At 39.3% G+C, this 21719-nt stretch overlaps 1 protein-coding gene across 1 annotated transcript; it reads right to left on the reverse strand.

Annotated features, from left to right (window-relative positions):
* Positions 1 to 9230: 9230 nt before the first annotated feature.
* LOC136748872 (intraflagellar transport protein 88 homolog) lies at positions 9231 to 20587 on the reverse strand. The gene is made up of 21 exons (XM_066702899.1): positions 20536 to 20587; positions 18746 to 18815; positions 18164 to 18254; positions 17802 to 17906; positions 17282 to 17384; positions 16859 to 16973; positions 16495 to 16717; positions 16202 to 16272; positions 16002 to 16088; positions 15543 to 15642; positions 14747 to 14833; positions 14438 to 14624; positions 14019 to 14127; positions 13416 to 13566; positions 13099 to 13214; positions 12813 to 12865; positions 12339 to 12404; positions 12092 to 12198; positions 11693 to 11753; positions 9967 to 10080; positions 9231 to 9504 (listed from the first exon to the last, which is right to left on the reverse strand). Exons 1-21 carry the CDS (start codon positions 20570 to 20572, stop codon positions 9383 to 9385), a joined length of 2175 nt encoding a protein of 724 aa, XP_066558996.1. The 5' UTR covers positions 20573 to 20587; the 3' UTR covers positions 9231 to 9382.
* Positions 20588 to 21719: the final 1132 nt, after the last annotated feature.

Raw genomic sequence — 21719 nt, forward strand, 5'->3', positions numbered from 1 at the left:
CATGAAGGATCCATGTTCTCATTCTGTTTACGCCAAATTCTGACTCTACCATCTGAATGTCTCAACAGAAATCGAGACTCATCAGACCAGGCAACATTTTTCCAGTCTTCAACTGTCCAATTTTGGTGAGCTTGTGCAAATTGTAGCCTCTTTTTCCTATTTGTAGTGGAGATGAGTGGTACCCGGTGGGGTCTTCTGCTGTTGTAGCCCATCCGCCTCAAGGTTGTACGTGTTGTGGCTTCACAAATGCTTTGCTGCATACCTCGGTTGTAACGAGTGGTTATTTCAGTCAAAGTTGCTCTTCTATCAGCTTGAATCAGTCGGCCCATTCTCCTCTGACCTCTAGCATCAACAAGGCATTTTCGCCCACAGGACTGCCGCATACTGGATGTTTTTCCCTTTTCACACCATTCTTTGTAAACCCTAGAAATGGTTGTGCGTGAAAATCCCAGTAACTGAGCAGATTGTGAAATACTCAGACCGGCCCGTCTGGCACCAACAACCATGCCACGCTCAAAATTGCTTAAATCACCTTTCTTTCCCATTCAGACATTCAGTTTGGAGTTCAGGAGATTGTCTTGACCAGGACCACACCCCTAAATGCATTGAAGCAACTGCCATGTGATTGGTTGGTTAGATAATTGCATTAATGAGAAATTGAACAGGTGTTCCTAATAATCCTTTAGGTGAGTGTATTATGGATGTTAATTTGGATACTTAATGCTGCTAAAAACCCAATTTAGATTATGCAATCTCATTAGTTCTAAAAAACCCTTCATAAATACTCCTTAGAAAATGTATAATTTTTAACAGTGGCACTGGTGATATAGGTGTACAATAATCCAGTGAACAACTCAATTCTTCAGGCCTAAAGAATCATTTCAGTAAAGGAGCTGAATATGAAAAATAAGAAATCTTTAGTTTGATGTCCCATTAACAAATTTATTTTATTTATTTATTTTTATATATTTTTTTTAATGGCAATGTCTCTTTACATGTTGAACAGAGTACACTAACTGTAAACACCCAGAAGATGGTGCTAATAACTTGTGCAGTTACATTTTCAGACACAACACTACTGGATAATGAACAGGCTGCTGTCAAGAAGATCAATGCCAAAGTAAAGTGCAGACTGAGACGGTTTGCACAGACAGATTACAGCTTTGGACAGGCTGCAGGGGAGCAGTTTTAAAAGCATTGTTTCCTATAGTGCTCTCCACATTCCCAGATAATCATGCTGTGGTAAATGTAGACCAAAGTAACCAGACAGTCTGTATATAAACTAATTTAATGGAACTTGCTTTTCACATCCAGCCTGTATATTCATAAAAAGATTCTTAATGGTGCCACTACATTTCACAATATCACGGTCGTGTTGTTTTCTGCTTCTGTCCCTCTTGCCCTGATCCTCGCACTGCTGCAGGATTTCTAAGCTGTTGGTGAAAGCAGTCTATATATTGTAGCCTGTTCAGGGAAAATGTCTGAAGTTGAGCTCTTTACACTCCATTCCCCATTTTTGCCTAGTTTCAATTTCTTAGACATGCAAGTTTTTAATAGACATAAGGAATACAGGTATGTCCTACTACACTCCTTTTCACAAGAACATGTTTTTTGAAATTTCACAATTTCCTTCATTAAAGACTATGAATTTTCTGATGTGAGAATGTTATGTTGAAATACCACTCGACTTGAAATTTGTAGAAGGTCTTATAGAGGGGTATAAAATGACATAAGAAATAATGTGCATTTGAAAGAATCTAGCCTATGCAGAAAAGTTTTGAGAATTTGTTCCACAAAATGCATGCAGAAGTGTGGCCCTTCCCATTATAAGAGCTGCAAGGATATGGACCGTTCAAATAAAAGCATACAAACTACAGAATACGTTTCTGCATTGTTGATCATGATAAGACACTATATAACAACACTACCACCTTTCATTCAAGACAAATGAATAGCATAATTTTAAATTATGGAATTTATGATTTTTATGAACAATTAACTTATTTTTTGTATCTGGCAAATATCTTGAAGTACTAGTCAAATGACAAGTTTTAAGACAAAGTGGGTGAAAATTGGATACAAAATGAATGTGTTATGGTCATTCATTAAAAATAGCACTTGAACCAGGGTCCTTTTTTGCCCCCTACTTTACAGTCAATATCTCTGCACAGCAACAATGGGGTTGAGTGTAAAGTCATTGATGACTATTTTGGTAATTGAGTATTCTGTTGATTATTCTAATTATTTTGTGATGTAAAAATAGTGTCAATGTGTGTTATTATTTTGGCATTCGTCTTTCTGAACACAGATTTTTGTGCTTTATTTTGCTTCCTCTACTATCTTTACATGCGTACTTTTGCCTCTCAAATACGAATATTTTCCATCTACATCTTACATGAAGTCATTCTGAAGAACAACCACGAGGTCAGCCGTGCTGTGGATGACAGCCGGATCAGCTCTTTGATCTGCACGAAGGGCGTCCGTGTGGAATTGGCAGAGAATATCACCAGTACTTCCAAGGTTCCAAAAGGTAAAAGCAGAGCGAGCTTTGGCCAGTGTAACTGCAAGCAATCGTACAAATCAATGCTTTGCAAGGGTCTTCCTGAACATTCCCAGAGGCGTTGACTCATTTAAATCTATATCAATATCCATTTTGCCACTTTAAACACAGGAACCATTTCTATTTAGTTTGTGTTTCTGTTTATTTCATGTGAATCACCATTGTGGTAACCCCCTTCCTCTGCTGGTAGTATCAATTGATTTGACAAATGCAGTCAATGCAATTGTATGTAGACAGACCATGAATAAGCAGAGTCTTTGTGATGCACATTAGAAACTGTGGCCATAATCTCTTCCAGTTGCTTCCTGTTTGCAGATGACATTTCAAGAGTCACGAGTTTCAGCAGAATTTAGTTTGTGGCTTTATTCAGTTTACAGGCATCGCACAGACTCGTTATTTTAGAACCCTTCACACCTGAGCAGAATACAGATTTAGGGTAATACAATAATGACACATTATACACGCAATCAAAGTCTTACGATTTGCTGCTTATTACACCCGAGACCTAATTTCAGGTTTCATATCAGAAACCTGAAACTTCATATACCCTCCAAATATGTGTAACACGCACAAGTTCAGCTTTTAAAATGCTAATTCCCATTGTTCCTTTCCTTTTCCAGATCCCATGACACGATATTCAGCACTCGCCCGGAGTAAGTTTCTTTTCTATGATTTTTATTTTTATCTCCTTGGCCTTCTCAAATCCTTCGCCAAGCAAGGTGCAAGGTAACTCCAATTCAGAAACCGAACTGAAGGCCAAACATAATGTAGTATTTAAGTTACACTGTCAATGTACATTGTGCAAAGGTACAAGTATAGTGGTACATTAAATATGTATATATTTTCCTGGATATCCTCCGATTTACTCTGAGTAAAGGGGATTACATTGCTGCCATGCATCACTTAACTGCTTTGAAAGTGGAGTGTAGAAGTTACTATGATAATCCTCAAACTTCCAACAATCGGGGAAAGCATTTCCATCACTTTGACCATTGTCAACAAGGAGAAGACTGTCAACACTGTTAAAGAACACATCAATGCCCAGGCCAAAGAGTATATAACCTCTGTCCATTGACAGCCTTCTGGGAAGAACACTGATTTATTTATCTCAAACCCTATGAATGATCAGATGTGACTTCCATCTGCTTTCTCCCCATTGCTGACTTTTCATTTAATTTCTGCCTCCTCAGGCTGATGGTTATTGTTCATTATGTTATTATGTTCATTAATTACAAATGTCCTTTAAAGCATTCACTATTTATTTTGGAGGTATTTCCAAACAATGTATGTGTCAGTGAAGTCTTCAAACCCCAACACAATACCGCCACAACCTATATCTGATCCAGAGACAAAAGCAAAACAAAAACAAAACATGAATATAACCTCTTCCTTCAGAGTAAATATTATTCTAGTTATTCAAATGTCTTCTCTTCCCATTGAGTAATCATGGAATTATGTAGCAGGATTTGATTTGGGGGGGCCTCCTTCACTGTAGCCCACTTAGCACATCAAATTAACATAGGCTTAAGCCTACTGTCTTGTAAACATTTTATTAGCACATATATGTACGAAGAAACATACAATGAACAAATATATAGGTAAAGACTTAAGAGGGACCTGTTAGCAGCAACATCATCCTAACAACTGGAACAGCACAATTGCATTATGACATTTGGCCACTAGATGGCACTATATGGAGGTTATACATGCTTTAGAACTTCATGGATGTTGTGTAGTTGTGAATTATACATGTTTTTCACCTACCCAGTTATACACAATTGTTTGCATAACTAGGTCTATCTGTAGTTCTCACATTACAGTAATAATCTACCTGCTCATTAGCCTACATTAATTATTCTGTGAAATAATCAAGTAGACCTGCATTTCCCGATCCCATTTTTCACAATGACATGTTTAGTAGGTCCCAAGTCCTGACTGATATTTATTACACACTTTGCAGGTTTAAATAAGTCTATCTAGAACAAGTTACAATTGCCAAATTCCATTTGCTGATTTTAACTTACTAGCTAATTAGCTAACTTGATAATTGACACTGCAGAACTAGCAGTGTAATAGCCGAGATTTATACTGAGGCAAAAGTTGAACAAACCTCTTGCAGATCCTATTCAAAGATAAACTCGCTACAGATGCTAATACACAGCCAGCATGTTTAAATTAAACACTATCCGGTGGTGAACTTGGACTGTCCAGTTAAAGTAACAAGAAAAAAACCCATACAGCCAGCCAGCTATCTGTATTAGCTACACATTTAAACAGTTACTTTAGGTGGTATGCAAGAAACTAATGTACAGCAATAAAAACAAAGCATAAACAAATAATATTACAATACCTGTCTCTTGTGCTTGTTTTCCTTCATTTTTGTTTATGCGTTCTTGTGCCAGATTGCTACGTTCTTGTTTTTTTTTTTTTTTTTTTTAACAACACTATAATTTGGTAGTGTTGCAATGCTAAAATCTTTTTTTCTTTTCACAATTTTCTATCTTGATAGTCAAGATTCTGGACTTTCAGACCTCTTTATAACAGGTTTTTTGAAAACCTAAGAAAGGAGAATAATGCAACACTTTTACAATGTGTATGTTCAGATGTTGCACTGCAGCTTCTGTGAATTATATTGAAATTATTTTGGTAACAAAATGCCTGAAGCTTGTTGGAATTCAGTTCGATCTGGTAAATGACAATACGCTGGCCTGGGCATGTCTTATGTCTCCTGGCAGGAGTGTGTGTTTGACTGTGTGCCCAGCCAGGTGTTCTCGCAGCTGCAGAACAAGAAACGCTGCATTGTGTCTCACCCGTGAGTGACCCACTGCTCCACCTCCCATTAGTGCACATCGTTAACAACCCAAACACCCAGCCTCTCCTCTTACACATCCAGACAACAGAGGAATCCAGGTTCAAACAATGGCCAATTAAAACTGACTTCCTTAGCATGGAACAGACAGTGCAGTGGAACTGACCTGCCCTGGGGCCCAGGTGGAGGGAAGAGGCAGCTGTGGCCCAACCCTGGCATGGTGACTGTACAGCAGACTGGTATGTGGAGGGTTGCCAGCCTCCATGTAATAAACATTCAGAACTTTAGGCCAAGCAGGCTGAAACTGAGATCACAGATCGATAAAACAGGTTAACAATTAGCTTGTCTTACAAGACTGAGCTACTGGGGATGAAATAATGTATTTGTCACCTGTTTTCCAGGCTCCCATTAGTCTCATTACGAAAACAATGGTTGAACGAAGGGAGAACTGTTCACACCCACGACCCCCAAGACCCCAATCAGACTGACGTGTGGCTGGTTCCACAGACCTCCACTAGCATTACATTAGTCTAGGACTACTCGACCTCAAATTCATGCTCCAGTCCATGCTAATTTGAGTCTGTGAAACCAACCCAGAGAGTTGCTAACACTCCAGTGACACTACTGGGAACCACATAACCTCAATGTCTATTGAATTTAAATTAAAATTAATTCTATTAGCATTTTCTGCAGTTTTGTACAAAGGTGTTTAAAAAAAAAGGAAAATTATCTTGACTGTGTTGACTGGGGATGGGGTTTTAACTATTTTTAGGACAATGCAATGGTACCACAACTTACTGTAAGCAGTTCATTTGTTCCCCTGTAGAAATACTGGTAAACATTTACATTATACTTATTCTGTCACACTCAGTTTGTTCGTTGCCAATTTTGAATATAAAAACACCCCAGAGATGACAATCCTACTATCACAATCAATGTAGTGTCCTTACTGGCTATCAGATTGAAACTAAATAGAAAACAAGTTTTATTTTTATACTGTTTCACAATTACGAAACAAACCGCAACATACTCATGTTACTATAATACGCTTTGATCTCATTATGCCTTCGATCACAAGTCAATACAGACCAAAAAAAGAAAAACAACAACCCACGACAACGAGAGGTATAATGTCCAAAAGGTAATTGAGTCTGTGTCTTTATTGGCTTAAAAGTCAAGACAACCACTGGTATGGAAGCTTTCTTGTGTCAAAATACAAACCAATGCATACCATTACAGGATGTTGCACATTTATCTTGACTTAATGAAATACAATACGCACGTTGTTAAGCAATGCAAGCTTTTATTATTGTTTTATCCCTGATGAATTGCCACAATTAAATGCTATGGAAGCATATAGAGGACTTAATTAAAATGTAAATACAAAATGGAACGCTATTGCAAATACATGATTATGCTCTACTGACCTCTAACTTTTGACCTCTGAACCTCTGAACATGCCCACAGGACTGAAGAGCTGCTATTGGTCGATAGCAACTGTATTTGCAATAGCCTTTACCATTGCATTTACATTTTGCCTGCAAAACGCCACAAGAGGTATGACATGCATTTGTCTGCGTAGTAGTATATGGAAATGGAAATGGGATTATTGCATTTTCATTTTCTCCCATATAATGCGTGCATAAATGGAACATCATTGTGCAATTGTGGGATTGCATAATGATGTTCCATTTTGCAATTTACATTTAAATTAATTCCTCTATATACTTCCATAGCGCACTGCATTAAGCAATATAAAGCATTAATATTATACTTAATTGTGGCAATTCAGCAGGGATCAAACAAAAATAAAAGCTTGCATTATTTAATGACGTGCGTATTGTATTTCATTATGGCACGACAAATGCGCAACATCCTGTAATGCCCGATAATGTTTCTATTTCAACATATGTATTGGTTTGGAGTTAGACATTAGAAAGCTTCCAAACACTGGGAATCTTCAGTCTCGAAGTCAGTTTAGTCAGGGCTTTGTTTCAAGGTCGGTTCCTCATGCAGAAGTTGCTCAGTTCCAATTCTTGTTCATCGGCGGGTGATCAAGTCCTTTTCTCAGTCCTGTCCCCTGTCCACTGTCTCCTGTCCAAGACAGCACAAGGTGCGGCTAAAAACAGGCCAGGCTGATTAGAGCACCTGATTGCCCTGCAGCCGGGTGGCTCCACTCTGCTGCACTGTGGGATTGTCCCCTGAGCTGTCCATGGTCCTGACTCTGCGCACTGTTTCCCGGTGCTGTCTGTGGTCCTGGACATGCCGTCCATCCACAACACAATCCAAGAAACCGCTACAACATGCTTATATTAATCAAATCAATTTGGTAGTCACAATTTGGAATGGTGTATTTTAAATTAATATTGGGAAATCCTGTAATCCTGTAACAAATAATTTGTGCCTTAAAAGCCGCAAATTGCCGGGAATGTCTGCCTGTTTTTTTCCTGTTGCCCCCCACACACCTCATTCACACTGGGTTTGAATGCCGGAAAATTGCTGGCAAGAACCCATTCACACAGAAACAGAGACTGCCGGCAAGAGCGCTGTGGCCACGGGGACCAGACGCTACAGAAGCCCGTGGATCCGGAGAGCAGAGCCGGACCGGCACTGTGGACGATCATTTCCCCTTTAAAGAAGCAGATCAGTAAAATACTGCGAGATGGATATTTAGGAGACGTCACACTACTGTGTTATTGTATATTTTTATATAGGCAAAACAATCTCCATTCGGCAGCGCAACGCGGATTATAATATTCACAGATATAGTAGCGTATTGTTGTGTCTGTATAACTGCATACAGTGTTTAAATAGACAGATGATGCGTCACTATTCACACTGTTGTCATACATTATGAAAATGAATCGCTCTGCTGGTCAGATCTGCGCACATCCTGCACGACGTGAACGCACCCTGTATTATTTGGTTGTATTAGAAGTAGCCAAATGTGTTAGACTACATGTAGTATTGCCGTCTTTATTATTATAGTGCAAAACTACAGTACAGTTCAAAGCATAATGCAATTTACAAAATCAAATTTACACACGTGTATAGGAAATATACAGTAAACAATACAATGTAGTCTTATGTATTTGTTATTAGACGTGTTATGCTGTCATTTATTATATGCATTAATCATGTAAAATGTAAATACCCGGTGTTTTATTAATACAAAAGCAACCGAGCTCACTTGATTATTGCAATATGATCGGAGTCCTGAGAAAACACGGAGTGAATCACGAAAACGAGCCCGAGTTACGAACTGAGCAGTTTGTACACAAGACAGTGATCATCGAGCACAATGATACATTGTTTCACAGCAAACGAACCGAACCGAGTTCGTTTGAAACAAACCCAGTGTGAGTGGTAACACTTGCCTGTATAGAGATAATATATTTTGTATGATTTATTGGTAGGCTACATAACTTATGACATGTGTGACAATAGTTAGCATTACATACGCCAATCTGTTGGTTCATCAGTAACACTCAGAATTGCTGCGACTATATTATTTTCAACCTCCGCCATTTCTAACAACTCGCTGCGTTTCTCGTTACGGTCACAAGTTCCTTGTCAAAGGTGTTGTGGTCGCAAAAATGCGCCCCTGACAGGATTGGTGCGTCGACACGCAAGGACTTGACGCTGAATTTGCCGGCAATCATATTCCGGCTACATTCACACAGACTCGTTGCCGGCAATTGTTTCAGTGTGAATGGGGTTTAAGATGGCAGTTTAAGTATTATAGGACAAAACTGATATAAAATCTACAATCTGTTTTAGTCATTAAAGAGCTACTGCATTGAATAAAAAATTGCATGTATTTTACAGTTGCATGGATAATGGTGGTGATACATTAAAAAATATGAATATAGTTAATAATAGCAAGATAACATTGTTTGAAACTTCAAAACTAGAAACAAAGGCTAGGAGAGTCTACAGGGTCTTCAGGGTCTACAATCTGTATATGTTTACAAGAGCTGAGTGAACAGCAGCTCCTGAATGGCAAGGATAGTTTATTCAGGCAGAAGGTCACGTCCCAGCTCTTCATTGGCAAAATAGTTTTCCTCAGCCCATTTTTTGGCAGCCGTCTTTGGTCTTTCCATCTGTGGTCCAAGGGGATCGATGTACGAGGCATCTAGATGAAAAAAAGATCCAGATCCCGTTAGGAACTGCACTTGAATTGAAATACATAACTTTCGTATTCTTTACACCTTTATTTAACATTAGAAAAAATAAATGATCCATTTGGATACTTAAAAAAAAACTCTTTAAAATGTTGTCAAAATACATTTTAATACTTCAAAGTTCATTTTGTTGCAAATAATAAACAAGGGCAAGAATTAAAACCATTCTTATTGTGAGAAGCAGGCACAACTTGTCATTCCCGTAAGCACAGTACAGACTCCACAGAGGTCAGTGTGTGATGCAAACTGTGCTGGAATACGGTTGCTTATGAAAGATTTTCTGTCTCTCAGGTAGTAGTGATCCTAAAATGGTGGCACTGACAGTGGGAAAATATTGACCTTATTCTGCAGAAACCCAAATATAAATCATTCTCAAGGAATGGAAACATTTAAGAGAACTTGGAGACACTTGCCTATGTCTTTGTTGCTGCTGGCCTCGTACGGTTCGCTGGCACCTGGCAGGGACTTCAGCATGGCACTCAACCGCTCTCTCTTGGCACTGGTGCCACAGCTGCAGTGCCCACTGTCTGAGAGAACACAATGACACAAGAGATCAAGGTTTCAACTATTATTATTATTATTATTATTATTATTATTATTATTATAGTAATATGTGCTTCATGAATCACTGAATAGCATTTGACATTTTTGGAGATGGAAAGGGCTATAACACTGCGTGCGTGCGTTTACATTGCCATCTGGATGTGCTTAGTAAAATTGCACAATTACAAGAAGATGTGGTCACACTTAAAAAAATTCCACTGAGGCCCTGTCTCTCTATAGCGGGTATATAAGATCACAGATCTCAGGACACTAAAAACAAACTCATGTGGATGCATTTTATATATTTTGTAGAGAGTGAAATTGTTAAGCAATCGACATGTGACAGACTACCGAGCTGTTGATCTTCAAGTCAGCTTCTTGTGAATGTGCATGGGGGTAGGAGTGGGGACAACCACATAGTTCTGATCCTAATTAGAAGAGTTCAATTAGGTTCTAACTGCTGATTGGTATTCCTTTCACATCCCTGGACTCTACATTAAATCCTCCCTGGTTCCACAATACACCGTGTACATACCTCTGACCTGCTCCAGGACAGGGCTGTGTCTACTCTCAGGAAAGACTGCAGACAGAGTAAAATGAATTGGCTACTTTATATACTATACTGGGTATTGTTGGTAAACGCAAACCGAATCTGTATAATATATAGGGTTTCTGAGAGCTCCAAGAAAATGACGATACAAATGAGAAAATGGTATATGGCCAAAAAAGGCCCCTGCAAGCTGAAGCTGACCGTGGTTGTGCCAAGGTGTTGTATAACCTTAGATTTCAATACCAATCTTTCAGAGAAACACTTTTTTTAGCCTTGCTAGCTACCTTGAATGTTCATCTTTTCTCATGCATAGGGTTTAATCTCAGTAGTCCTTTTTTTTCCCCCTTGGACCAGTAATCCAGTTTCCACAATCATGTGAAGGACACTGAATCACTTCCACAGGATCACTGAGCAAACTTGGTGATGATACAGTGGATTTAAGTAACTGAATAACCATTCTACCTCAATGAGTGGATAGTAATATGCAATATACACAATTCTGGCACAGGAACATGAATGTGTACAGTTTTAAGAGACATGAAGCCACAAACAGGGTAAACAAATACATCTTACAAAATGGCATATATTGAAATATAAAAATTGGAATCATTTTAGAAAGTTTACAAACGAGAGGAGGCCATTCGACCCATCGTGGATTTTAGCTACGTAACTGATTTGCTCTCTCCATCTGCTTCCCTAGAAATGAAATGTCACAGATTAGTTTGGGATGAAAAGATGATAAGTACCCTTTAAGACAGGGTCCTTTGTCTAAATTAGGGGTCTAGGGGAGTTTGTTCTAGATTGTGACGCCTCTCTGTGTGAAGAAGTGTCTCCTGTTTTCTGTCTTGAATGCCTTGAAGCCCAATCTCCACTTGTGTATCCAGGTCCTTGTATCCCTGCTGATCTAGATGAGCTTCAGTTTGTTTCAGGGTAGAAGCATCTCCAGTACCACTGGAACTAGATCCAACTTTGACAGCAGATATCTGACATAGCTAAAGAAAATCTAGAAATGCTTTAAGTTACGATTAGAAAATGTAATTACTCACCACTGCTGGCACTGCCCTCTCTGCGCCCACGGACACTGCCCTGCCTGCCAGACTTCACACGCTGTGACCAAAAACAAGTGCAGAGACTATGAATATCACAGGGGGTCTTCTACAATGGGCCTAGACTAACAGAATTGAAAAAATGTACTTCCCTGGGCTGATTCAGTATACAACAAATACATATACTTTAATAAACAAAGATTATTCCAGTAAATTAATCCTATGATCACTTTCAAATGAAGGGAGTGATGACTTTTGACTGCAGTTCAAGTGAATGCAGTCCTGTAGTGCTGGCAGAACTCAACATGAGATCACTGATGAACAGGGAGGACAGGAGGATGATGGGCCAAGACCAAAGTGTTTAGCAGTAAGAGGAAATGCACAAGCTTGCTGTCTGACCTGCTCTCTTCTCTCCTTCATCTTCTCTACTTTCTTCAACTGGGTTGCATAGTCCTGACCCTCCTTCAAACCCAGAGCGGAGCAGAAGCGAACCAGGAACTGCAGACCTGCACAGAAACCCAGAGATATATATCCACAGGATCGTTACAAGAGCTCTAGGAATTCCAGGGATCAGTATTCTCATAATGTCTGAGCTAGACCAGCAATCAGTATGTCTGTAGTATGGAATTCAAGAGGTATACTTTACATTTGACATTGTCAGGAAATTTGCGATGAATGTCTTTGTAGGTCTCCAGTGCCTTCTGGTAGTTCCCTGTAAAGAATTAGGAAAATCAACGGTCACACATACACACACACACACACAGCTTTGCTTTAATAAATGATTCATATGAAATTCACTACTTATTTTGGTCACAGAAAACACTCCAGTTGATGCAGAAAAAAAAACTTATGCATCTCTGATTTTCTGCAATAAAGGAAAAATGCCTTCAATTGCCATTTCCACATGGAAACTATGGGAAAGGAGTCCTTGGTCCTCCCACAACTAACGTTTAAGCACACAGACAACTAAAATAATAGGAGAATTAAGACTTGAGCTTAAATTACATCTGTTCATGATATGAAGTATTTATGCCTTTCACTAGTGAAAATCAGTGTAATAATGTCCTGTGTATACATAACAACTGATGTAATGAAATCCATAAAATGAACGAACTCTTACCGCTTCTCCTGTAGCAGCTGGCCACCATCAATCTCCATTTCACCTGAGTCGGCCTAAAAAGCAACGTGGACAATCAGCCATGCTGGTGGGGATTCAGACCACTGCCCATGTCACTCTGAGGAATTTGCTTTTTGTTTTCTAGAAGGAGTTTGCACTTTTACATTGAATTTCGAGAACAATGATCAGTGAATCCAGCTGAGAGTGTAATAGTAACTAATTGTATGAATGATCAAGACACTCAAATGGCTAGTGAGATCAACGCCTCTGGGGAAAAATGAATACTTACTGAATAAGGGCAGCTCTTTCCAGGTACTGAATTCCTTTTTCCCAGGCCTGTGTACTGATGTAGTAGCCTCCCAGCCACTTGATCACATCGATGTTTGAGGGGAAATATCTGAAGGACTGGATCAAATAATAACATGTCAGTTACACTATCAAAGCACATTTCAACACTTAACTCTATACTTAAGAAGATAATAGACTCGGATCACTTTCTTTTTCAGTTTTAGTGAGGTGAAGAATCCAGATTAATTGCCAGTGTCCCACCCCATCTGTATTCCAGGTCATTCCTGACCCAACAGAACAAGCCGCAGAGGACCCTACCTCGTAGTAGTACTGGAAGGCCTGGGACTTGTCTCCTTCATCATCGTGCAGCTCACCCAGCTTGGCCAGAACCTGCGAGTCAGTGGGCACCTGGCTGATCAGCCGCATGAGCCACTCTATAGCCTGGTGTGGATCCCCCTGCATCTCATACCTGCATGTCCTCATTAAGGAAACTATGATTCAAACCTTCTTTATCAGGATTCGATTTCCCCAATGCACAAAATATGGTTTCAAAGTCTGATACTGCGCTGAAATTCTTACAGGCATGATCATGAACTCTTACTGTACATCTTTAACCTGTTTCACTGACACATGTGGCAGGATTTTACTGTAGAAAAGTCCTCCCTTACATTACATTATCTGCTGAACTAGCACCACATGTGTCAGTAAGCAGAGCTCATGTTAAGATTCTGCTGCTTGCGATGAATGTCTGAAGACATCTTGATCCCCAAGGTAAATATCTCGAAAGTGGAGGCAGTTAGCATTTTATTATAATGGCGTCAATTAACTGTTTTGTGCAATGTAACAAATAAAAACATCCTGCCATTGTTAGGCTGCTTGCGACTGCAATGGAGTCTGTATACACATTGTCAGCGAGGATACAGGTTGGCCAGCTGGTACATGACCTGGGCGCTGGTCCTCAGGATGGTGTGGAGTTTCAGGAAGCAGCCGAGGGCCTCCTCCAGCAAGCTCAGCTTCTTGTAGGTCAGGCCTGTGACAAGCATACAGCACACTGTATCAGTGGCACCCTTGGCATGTGTATTGGATGTGGAATTCTTGCAAATTACCTGTAAGGCCTTCATTTACACCTCAATGTGCCACTTGTGGACTGCCATTAAGATCAGAACTGTAGAAGGGTGAATTTAGTGATTTTCTCTGTAATCCGTAAAATGCTCAAAAGTACCATAACAAACATAATTGCTGTAGTTTGTAGAGTTTTCCCCTGGGAAGTCAGTCGGTCTGGTAGTTATGAACAGAGCAATGCAGGTGTAGTTGTGTACACGGCCTGGCAAATGACTGACCTAAGTTGTAGAGAGCCTCAGTGCAGGAGGAGTCATTCCTCAGAGCTTCCTTGTAAAACCCTGCTGCCTTCTTGTAGTCACTCTTTGCAAACAGCGTGTTCCCCTTGCTGACCAGGGCAGCTGGATTGTATCTGTCTGCAGACCTGGCCAAGTCTGCATATCTCTCTGCTTGGCCATAGTCTTTATCCTGTTTCAGTGAAAACCAGTGTTGCAGGGAAGAATGAAGATAAAAAGACACAAATTGTCACAAACAATTACTTAAAGTGAGTGAATAAGTAAAGCTGGGGCAATGATTGTGCAAGCACTCACCAGGAAATAAAGAGCGGACAGATTGCTGGCAGCCTCACTTTTCACCCGGCTGTCTTTCTTCGCAAACACCTTGAGCATCTCCACGGCCTGCAGATGAAAGAGCAAAAGAAAGACTTACAAGGGTTTCATGACTTTGTAAAACAGGTACCTACACCTGGCATTTATTATTCAGTGTATTTCACAACCACTCAATTTACCATTGATACAGAACGATGTCTGTGTCTTACAGAAGATGGTTATACTGAAATCTTAACAGTTAAGTTAAACAGAACATAAAAAGTTACAACAAATACGTTCAATATTAAGAGGAATGTGGGATTGGACGCACACATTTTTAAATAGGTCCAAATCTGCTCAGAGCCACATATGTTATAAACAGCCCTATAACTCTTAATATGAACGCCTGGCTGTATGTGCACAGCAGATGATAACACAATCTGAGTTTGAATACTGAGGAAGACAGCCAAAGGCAAAGTCATAACTGGGGTATGAGGTGACAAAAAGTGAACGAAATCACATTGAAACATCACATTAAATATAATTATATATTGTTTGCCATGATTTGTAAAATGAGGGTAGAATAGGTAAAAAAAATTAAGTTAGCCAAGTAAGCCTAAAACCTAAACCTAATGTGAAATATGAGTGAAACTGAAGAGCAATCAATGCAAAACTACTGGACAGATTTCAAACCAATAAACACCAAAATTGCATTAACAAAATACAAAGACAATTGCGATCACGAGTGGAACATTACGGCGCAATATCCATTCTCCTACATTGTAGGCCACATGTATACCTGAGTGAAATCCTTATGCCTCAAGGATGCAACAGCTTTGCTCATTTCCAGGTCATTTGCCAGCTCTGCATACTGGGAGCTTTTCAACACTTCTACACACCTGCAACAACCAAAAGGCATGTCATTCAATGCAGTCGTTCAGCATTTTTTAAGAAAGCAATCCTTTAATGCCTCCCAAATTATTCTGGGTATCAAAGTATCTGTGTACATTGGAAACTCCAAGCAAAATACAGATCAAGTTTTTAAAAGACATTCAACTTTGGTGTCTGCCAAGTTTATGCTTGATCTCTACAAAGGTTGAAGTGTAACATTTTCCTGAGGGCTTCATGTATTTGAATAGCCTGTGAAAGTCAAATAAGTATACAGGTACATTCCTGAGAGCCATTCCTCATGAAACTAGTGGTTATAGGTAATTTGCTTACCCTACTCAGCTTGAAAGAAGTCTGTGAAGATACTCACCAGTCAAATCCTGCTGCGGAGGACAGTTCAATCACTGGGGCAATGAGCTTGGCAGAAGCCATGATGTATTTCTCTGCCAGAGCCTTTCTGTGGTGGAGGGACATGAAAACAAGTTTAAAACAACTACCATTCGTACTTACAATCAGCTGGAGCAATTTCCTCCCAGCACTAAATGTTCCTGTCAGAAAAACAATATTCACCTCTCTCTTTCCATTTGGCGAAGCTGGTCGTTCTGAATGACCTCAAACACGAGCTTTGCGTTTGGGTCATCCTGCAAAAAAAAATTGAAAGTTAGATTTTACTAAAACACTGTCCAGCTTAGGTTTGCAAGTTTCAACTACTGAATGTATGACAATCATTACGGTAACCTAATATTGCTTTCTGGCTGTGCACAACATTTGTAAACTCATGCAGCCTGCTTTCTTTATTCCCCAAGCACTGCTGCACGATTGCCTCACCCCCCCGCCCAGCCGTTCTTACACTATGTACTCACATTAGGTGGCAAGTACTCGTCAATACCGAGAGGAACACAGACAAGTTCCTGGAAAGCTTTCTTCATTCTTTCAGAATCTCCCACACCATAGGAGCAGACAATCAGATTGGATGCCGTCTTTATGTCTGGCCTCTCCATCATGATGTCCTCCATTGAAGTGATTGCTTCAGTATACTTTCCCAATTTGATCAAAACGACGGAGATGTTCTCCATGATTCTCATACTGTTTGGAGGTAAAAAGAAAACACAAAACAATAATGAACATAATTACAGAAATAAAATAAAAACTTGAATCACGTCAAGGTAATAAACATGCTTCAGTAAAAATTTGAAGGAAAAAACCTAGGAAAAAAAATACTCTTACCGCATTTCCTTGTTGTGGTGAGAAACGTGATCCACAGCCATGCGGTAGAATTTTAGTGCTTTGGGATAATTCTTCTGTTTGAAGAATATGTCGGCCATGTTCACTTTTATCCTCCCTGTAAAAGAGGATTTAAAACAATGAAATAAACACATATTTACATACAAAATGACTAGTTAAACAAACATTATGGACTTGAAGTGTGAAAACCCAGAATATTGGGGGTACACATCAGTTTTGTGTATCTTTTCTTGTTATTCCAAGCATAAGTCTTTCCTTAATTCGTTGCATCATCCACAGTTTCTGTAACATTATGCATTGAAAGACCAGGTTTCACACACAGGCGCACTGGCAAATGGGCAGATTAAACATATTCAGCTACATGAGTTTGGAATTTCCCATCTTGACTTTGCTTACTCTACTTACCGACATTTTGGAATGTTTTGCTCTCCACAATCACTTTGTATGTATTCAGAGCCTCTGTATACATGCCGTTATTTGAATACTGGATTGCCAAATTCAACAAGAACTGAAAAAAAAGAACAGAATAATTATCAGCAGTGTTGAGCTTTACAACGGTACCTCGTAATGGGGTTTCTCTGAACTCTACCTGAAATACTGCGAAGAATGGATAACTGTACTTAACGGAGGCAAGAGAGACATGACATCTGAACTAGCGTATAGACTGGGTGATTAGTTGCCTGTTAGTTTTAATGAGGAAGGTGAACAAGAGTAGGAAGGACTGTATGGGGAGGGAGTTAAAATTCATTTTTAGGAATTGTGGATCCATAATGACACTGCGAAAGGCATCAGACTAAGGCATACAGACCACGATAAAAAGATACAGATATCACTAATCATAACAACAAAAGCGACCAAGAAACGATGAGCCTTCAATAGCGGCTAAATTCAATTCCACATCACATCTCTCCACATCAAGACTCACAGAATACGTCAAGTCCAGATTGACATCTTTTGACGATCCAGTCTGCTCCCGGTGTCTTGCCAGTGCTCTCTCTTTCCTCCCAGCTTCTTTAGCCTTTTCTAGAGACTATATTGAGAAAACATGACAAGACATGTTAATCAGAGTGAACAACCCTGGTGCGTTGGAGGTGTTCTCTGATTGAATTTTCAAATGGAGCAAAGAACAGAGGATTTTAGGATGTCCTCTGAGCCCATTCTCCAATTATATTTCAGTTGACAGATGCTTCTTAATGAACGTTTACAATTGACCAAACCCTATGCAAAACTAAAACCAACAATTCATCAGTGAGTTTGGAGAGAGGTGGGACAATGCTGATGATTTACCAGCTGATGATCCCCGTGGCTGTGAGCCATGCAGCTTTCCTCAATCAAGGCATTGATTTCCTTTTCCAGCCTCTTGATCTTTTCTTTGGGACTGAAAAGAGCAGATAAATACAAGTTAGATCTGGTAGCCATTCAATAACTTGACTGGTCTAAACCAGGGGACTTAAACAATACCCAGAGGGCCATAGTGACTTCTGCCTTTTGTCCCACATAGCACATAAGAGTCATTAAACTGGGCCAATGAGCTGGATATATTTCATACTTCTCTACAGACTGCAACTAATGTTATAGGTAATGACAACTTGAAGCAAAAGACTATTTAAAACATTCAACTCTAAAATACATAAAAAAAACAACATTATACACTTTGTTTACTTGATAACTACATGAAGTTATTGAGAGGTCCAGCTGAAGGGAAAATCATGAGACACTTTGTCCCGGCAGGAACGGACTGTCAAACCCCTGGTGTAATTTAGAGACACAAGCATCTGAGTTCCAGCACATAAAATCTTTGACAAACGAATAATACCCTAAAACGCGTGTGCATTTCATGGCTACAATAAAAGTAGCCGTAAGACTTACGTGTATTCATTTCTGGTCTCTAATGGGGGTGCAGGTCCTTTGGACTGACCCAGTGGACCAAATGTAGAACCTACAAGCAGAAGAAACAATAACAATTGATATATTATATATATATATATATATATATATATATATATATATATACACTCACCTAAAGGATTATTAGGAACACCATACTAATACTGTGTTTGACCCCCTTTCGCCTTCAGAACTGCCTTAATTCTACGTGGCATTGATTCAACAAGGTGCTGAAAGCATTCTTTAGAAATGTTGGCCCATATTGATAGGATAGCATCTTGCAGTTGATGGAGATTTGTGGGATGCACATCCTGGGCACGAAGCTCCCGTTCCACCACATCCCAAAGATGCTCTATTGGGTTGAGATCTGGTGACTGTGGGGGCCAGTTTAGTACAGTGAACTCATTGTCATGTTCAAGAAACCAATTTGAAATGATTCGACCTTTGTGACATGGTGCATTATCCTGCTGGAAGTATCCATCAGAGGATGGGTACATGGTGGTCATAAAGGGATGGACATGGTCAGAAACAATGCTCAGGTAGGCCGTGGCATTTAAACGATGCCCAATTGGCACTAAGGGGCCTAAAGTGTGCCAAGAAAACATCCCCCACACCATTACACCACCACCACCAGCATGCACAGTGGTAACAAGGCATGATGGATCCATGTTCTCATTCTGTTTATGCCAAATTCTGACTCTACCATCTGAATGTCTCAACAGAAATCAAGACTCATCAGACCAGGCAACATTTTTCCAGTCTTCAACTGTCCAATTTTGGTGAGCTTGTGCAAATTGTAGCCTCTTTTTCCTATTTGTAGTGGAGATGAGTGGTACCCGGTGGGGTCTTCTGCTGTTGTAGCCCATCCGCCTCAAGGTTGTACGTGTTGTGGCTTCACAAATGCTTTGCTGCATACCTCGGTTGTAACGAGTGGTTATTTCAGTCAAAGTTGCTCTTCTATCAGCTTGAATCAGTCGGCCCATTCTCCTCTGACCTCTAGCATCAACAAGGCATTTTCGCCCACAGGACTGCCGCATACTGGATGTTTTTCCCTTTTCACACCATTCTTTGTAAACCCTAGAAATGGTTGTGCGTGAAAATCCCAGTAACTGAGCAGATTGTGAAATACTCAGACCGGCCCGTCTGGCACCAACAACCATGCCACGCTCAAAATTGCTTAAATCACCTTTCTTTCCCATTCAGACATTCAGTTTGGAGTTCAGGAGATTGTCTTGACCAGGACCACGCCCCTAAATGCATTGAAGCAACTGCCATGTGATTGGTTGGTTAGATAATTGCATTAATGAGAAATTGAATAGGTGTTCCTAATAATCCTTTAGGTGAGTGTATATATATATAAATATATATAAATATATATATATATATATATATATATATATATATATATATATATATATATAGATTGTTATACATATAAATGAGAATCCACTAAACAAATTCCTTACATCTAATTTCCAGTGAAAAAAATCACAGATAGTTCGCAATTTACAATGGTCCAATTTCCGTTGTTTCAATAGAACGTTAACAAAATAGAGTGGGATTTTCCCCCAATTAAAAGTCAGTGTGAAATGCGTGCCGGATGTATGTCCACCAGATTGATTATAAACATTACACCTAAATTTACAATCAGTGTTAAGTTATGTAAAACTGGTGAAAGTCATGTATTGAATGAAAATATTATTATTATGTATTTCATTTTATTCAGAAATGTAGCTAAATTATGCATTGAAAATACATTTAGAAAATCTTACCTCTGGAGGAATAGCCAGCCGCTCTCCCTGCAGTCATTGGTCGCAAAACTCCGTCCTTCCCAGGGAAATACAGAAAGGAAGGAATGCTCTGACACAAGGTCCCATATTTGTAAACTATGTGTTATTAAATTCGTGTTATTTATTCATGAATGCAAAGGCCATCACAATAATGTTCACCTCTAATCCCATTGGTGATTCAAACTACATGGATTTCCTTAGTAAGCGTAAATACAAGAATGGGATACATCAAGTTCTATTTTACATAACTGGTTATTACAGCACATTCTCAGGGTCATTCGTTCATTAATATATTATTATCACTACTATTCTTATTTAACAAAAAAACACTGACATTAAGAATATTCTGTCTAGTACTATATATTGTTTAAGATGTATACATTACACAAAGTGAATATTCTCAGAGGAATACAATTTCACGTGTGCTAATACAAGCACTATAAAAGCAACTATATTTGAGTGAAAAATGTATAGTTTCACTGTGAAACTACCCCTGTCTTTCTACATCAAACTTTTCTAAAATAATTATCTAAAATATTTGATATACCTTACTTTTAAACTTGCAAATTATTTTAACCATCTTTCATTTCTGCAGATCCACAGTTTAATGACCAAAGAGGCGACGGCCCTGGAATCGTTAAGGCCAGTTTCCCTTTTCTCTGTAAACAGTTGTTGATATACCTGCTTTAGGTTAGAATTGATAATAACGTCTTAGGAATCAATATCTTCACCGACTACATTACACACTGTTTTTAAAAGCTGCATTATCGCAATGGGCTGAATCTAGTGCCTCGTTCGCACCAAACAAGTGACATTTGAAGTTCAGTCTCAGTGATTATATTGGCGTTACTCACTCCAAGGGTTGTCCCCACGGGCCGTGCACCTACAGCAGTGCCAGGTGTTTCCATCTGGAAAATGAGTTGAAATGAAGTTGCATGACACAGAATGCAGAAATATCATAATATGAGCATTTCAGAATGGATAAGGATCTGATCCTGAGCTAAATGTGTTCATCTCCAAGCGAAATGTCTTTTTTAAACAAATAATGAAAGAGAAATAAAGAGAAAATATAATATATTATTTAACAATCAATACTGTGTTTCAAATGCACTTCCATGACTTGTTTTAACTGCCTGTTGAAAACCGGTGTCATTTTCCAGATCCTA

This window comes from Amia ocellicauda, chromosome 4 (assembly GCF_036373705.1).
Source record: "Amia ocellicauda isolate fAmiCal2 chromosome 4, fAmiCal2.hap1, whole genome shotgun sequence".
In the NCBI taxonomy this organism is placed as follows: Eukaryota; Metazoa; Chordata; class Actinopteri; order Amiiformes; family Amiidae; genus Amia; species Amia ocellicauda.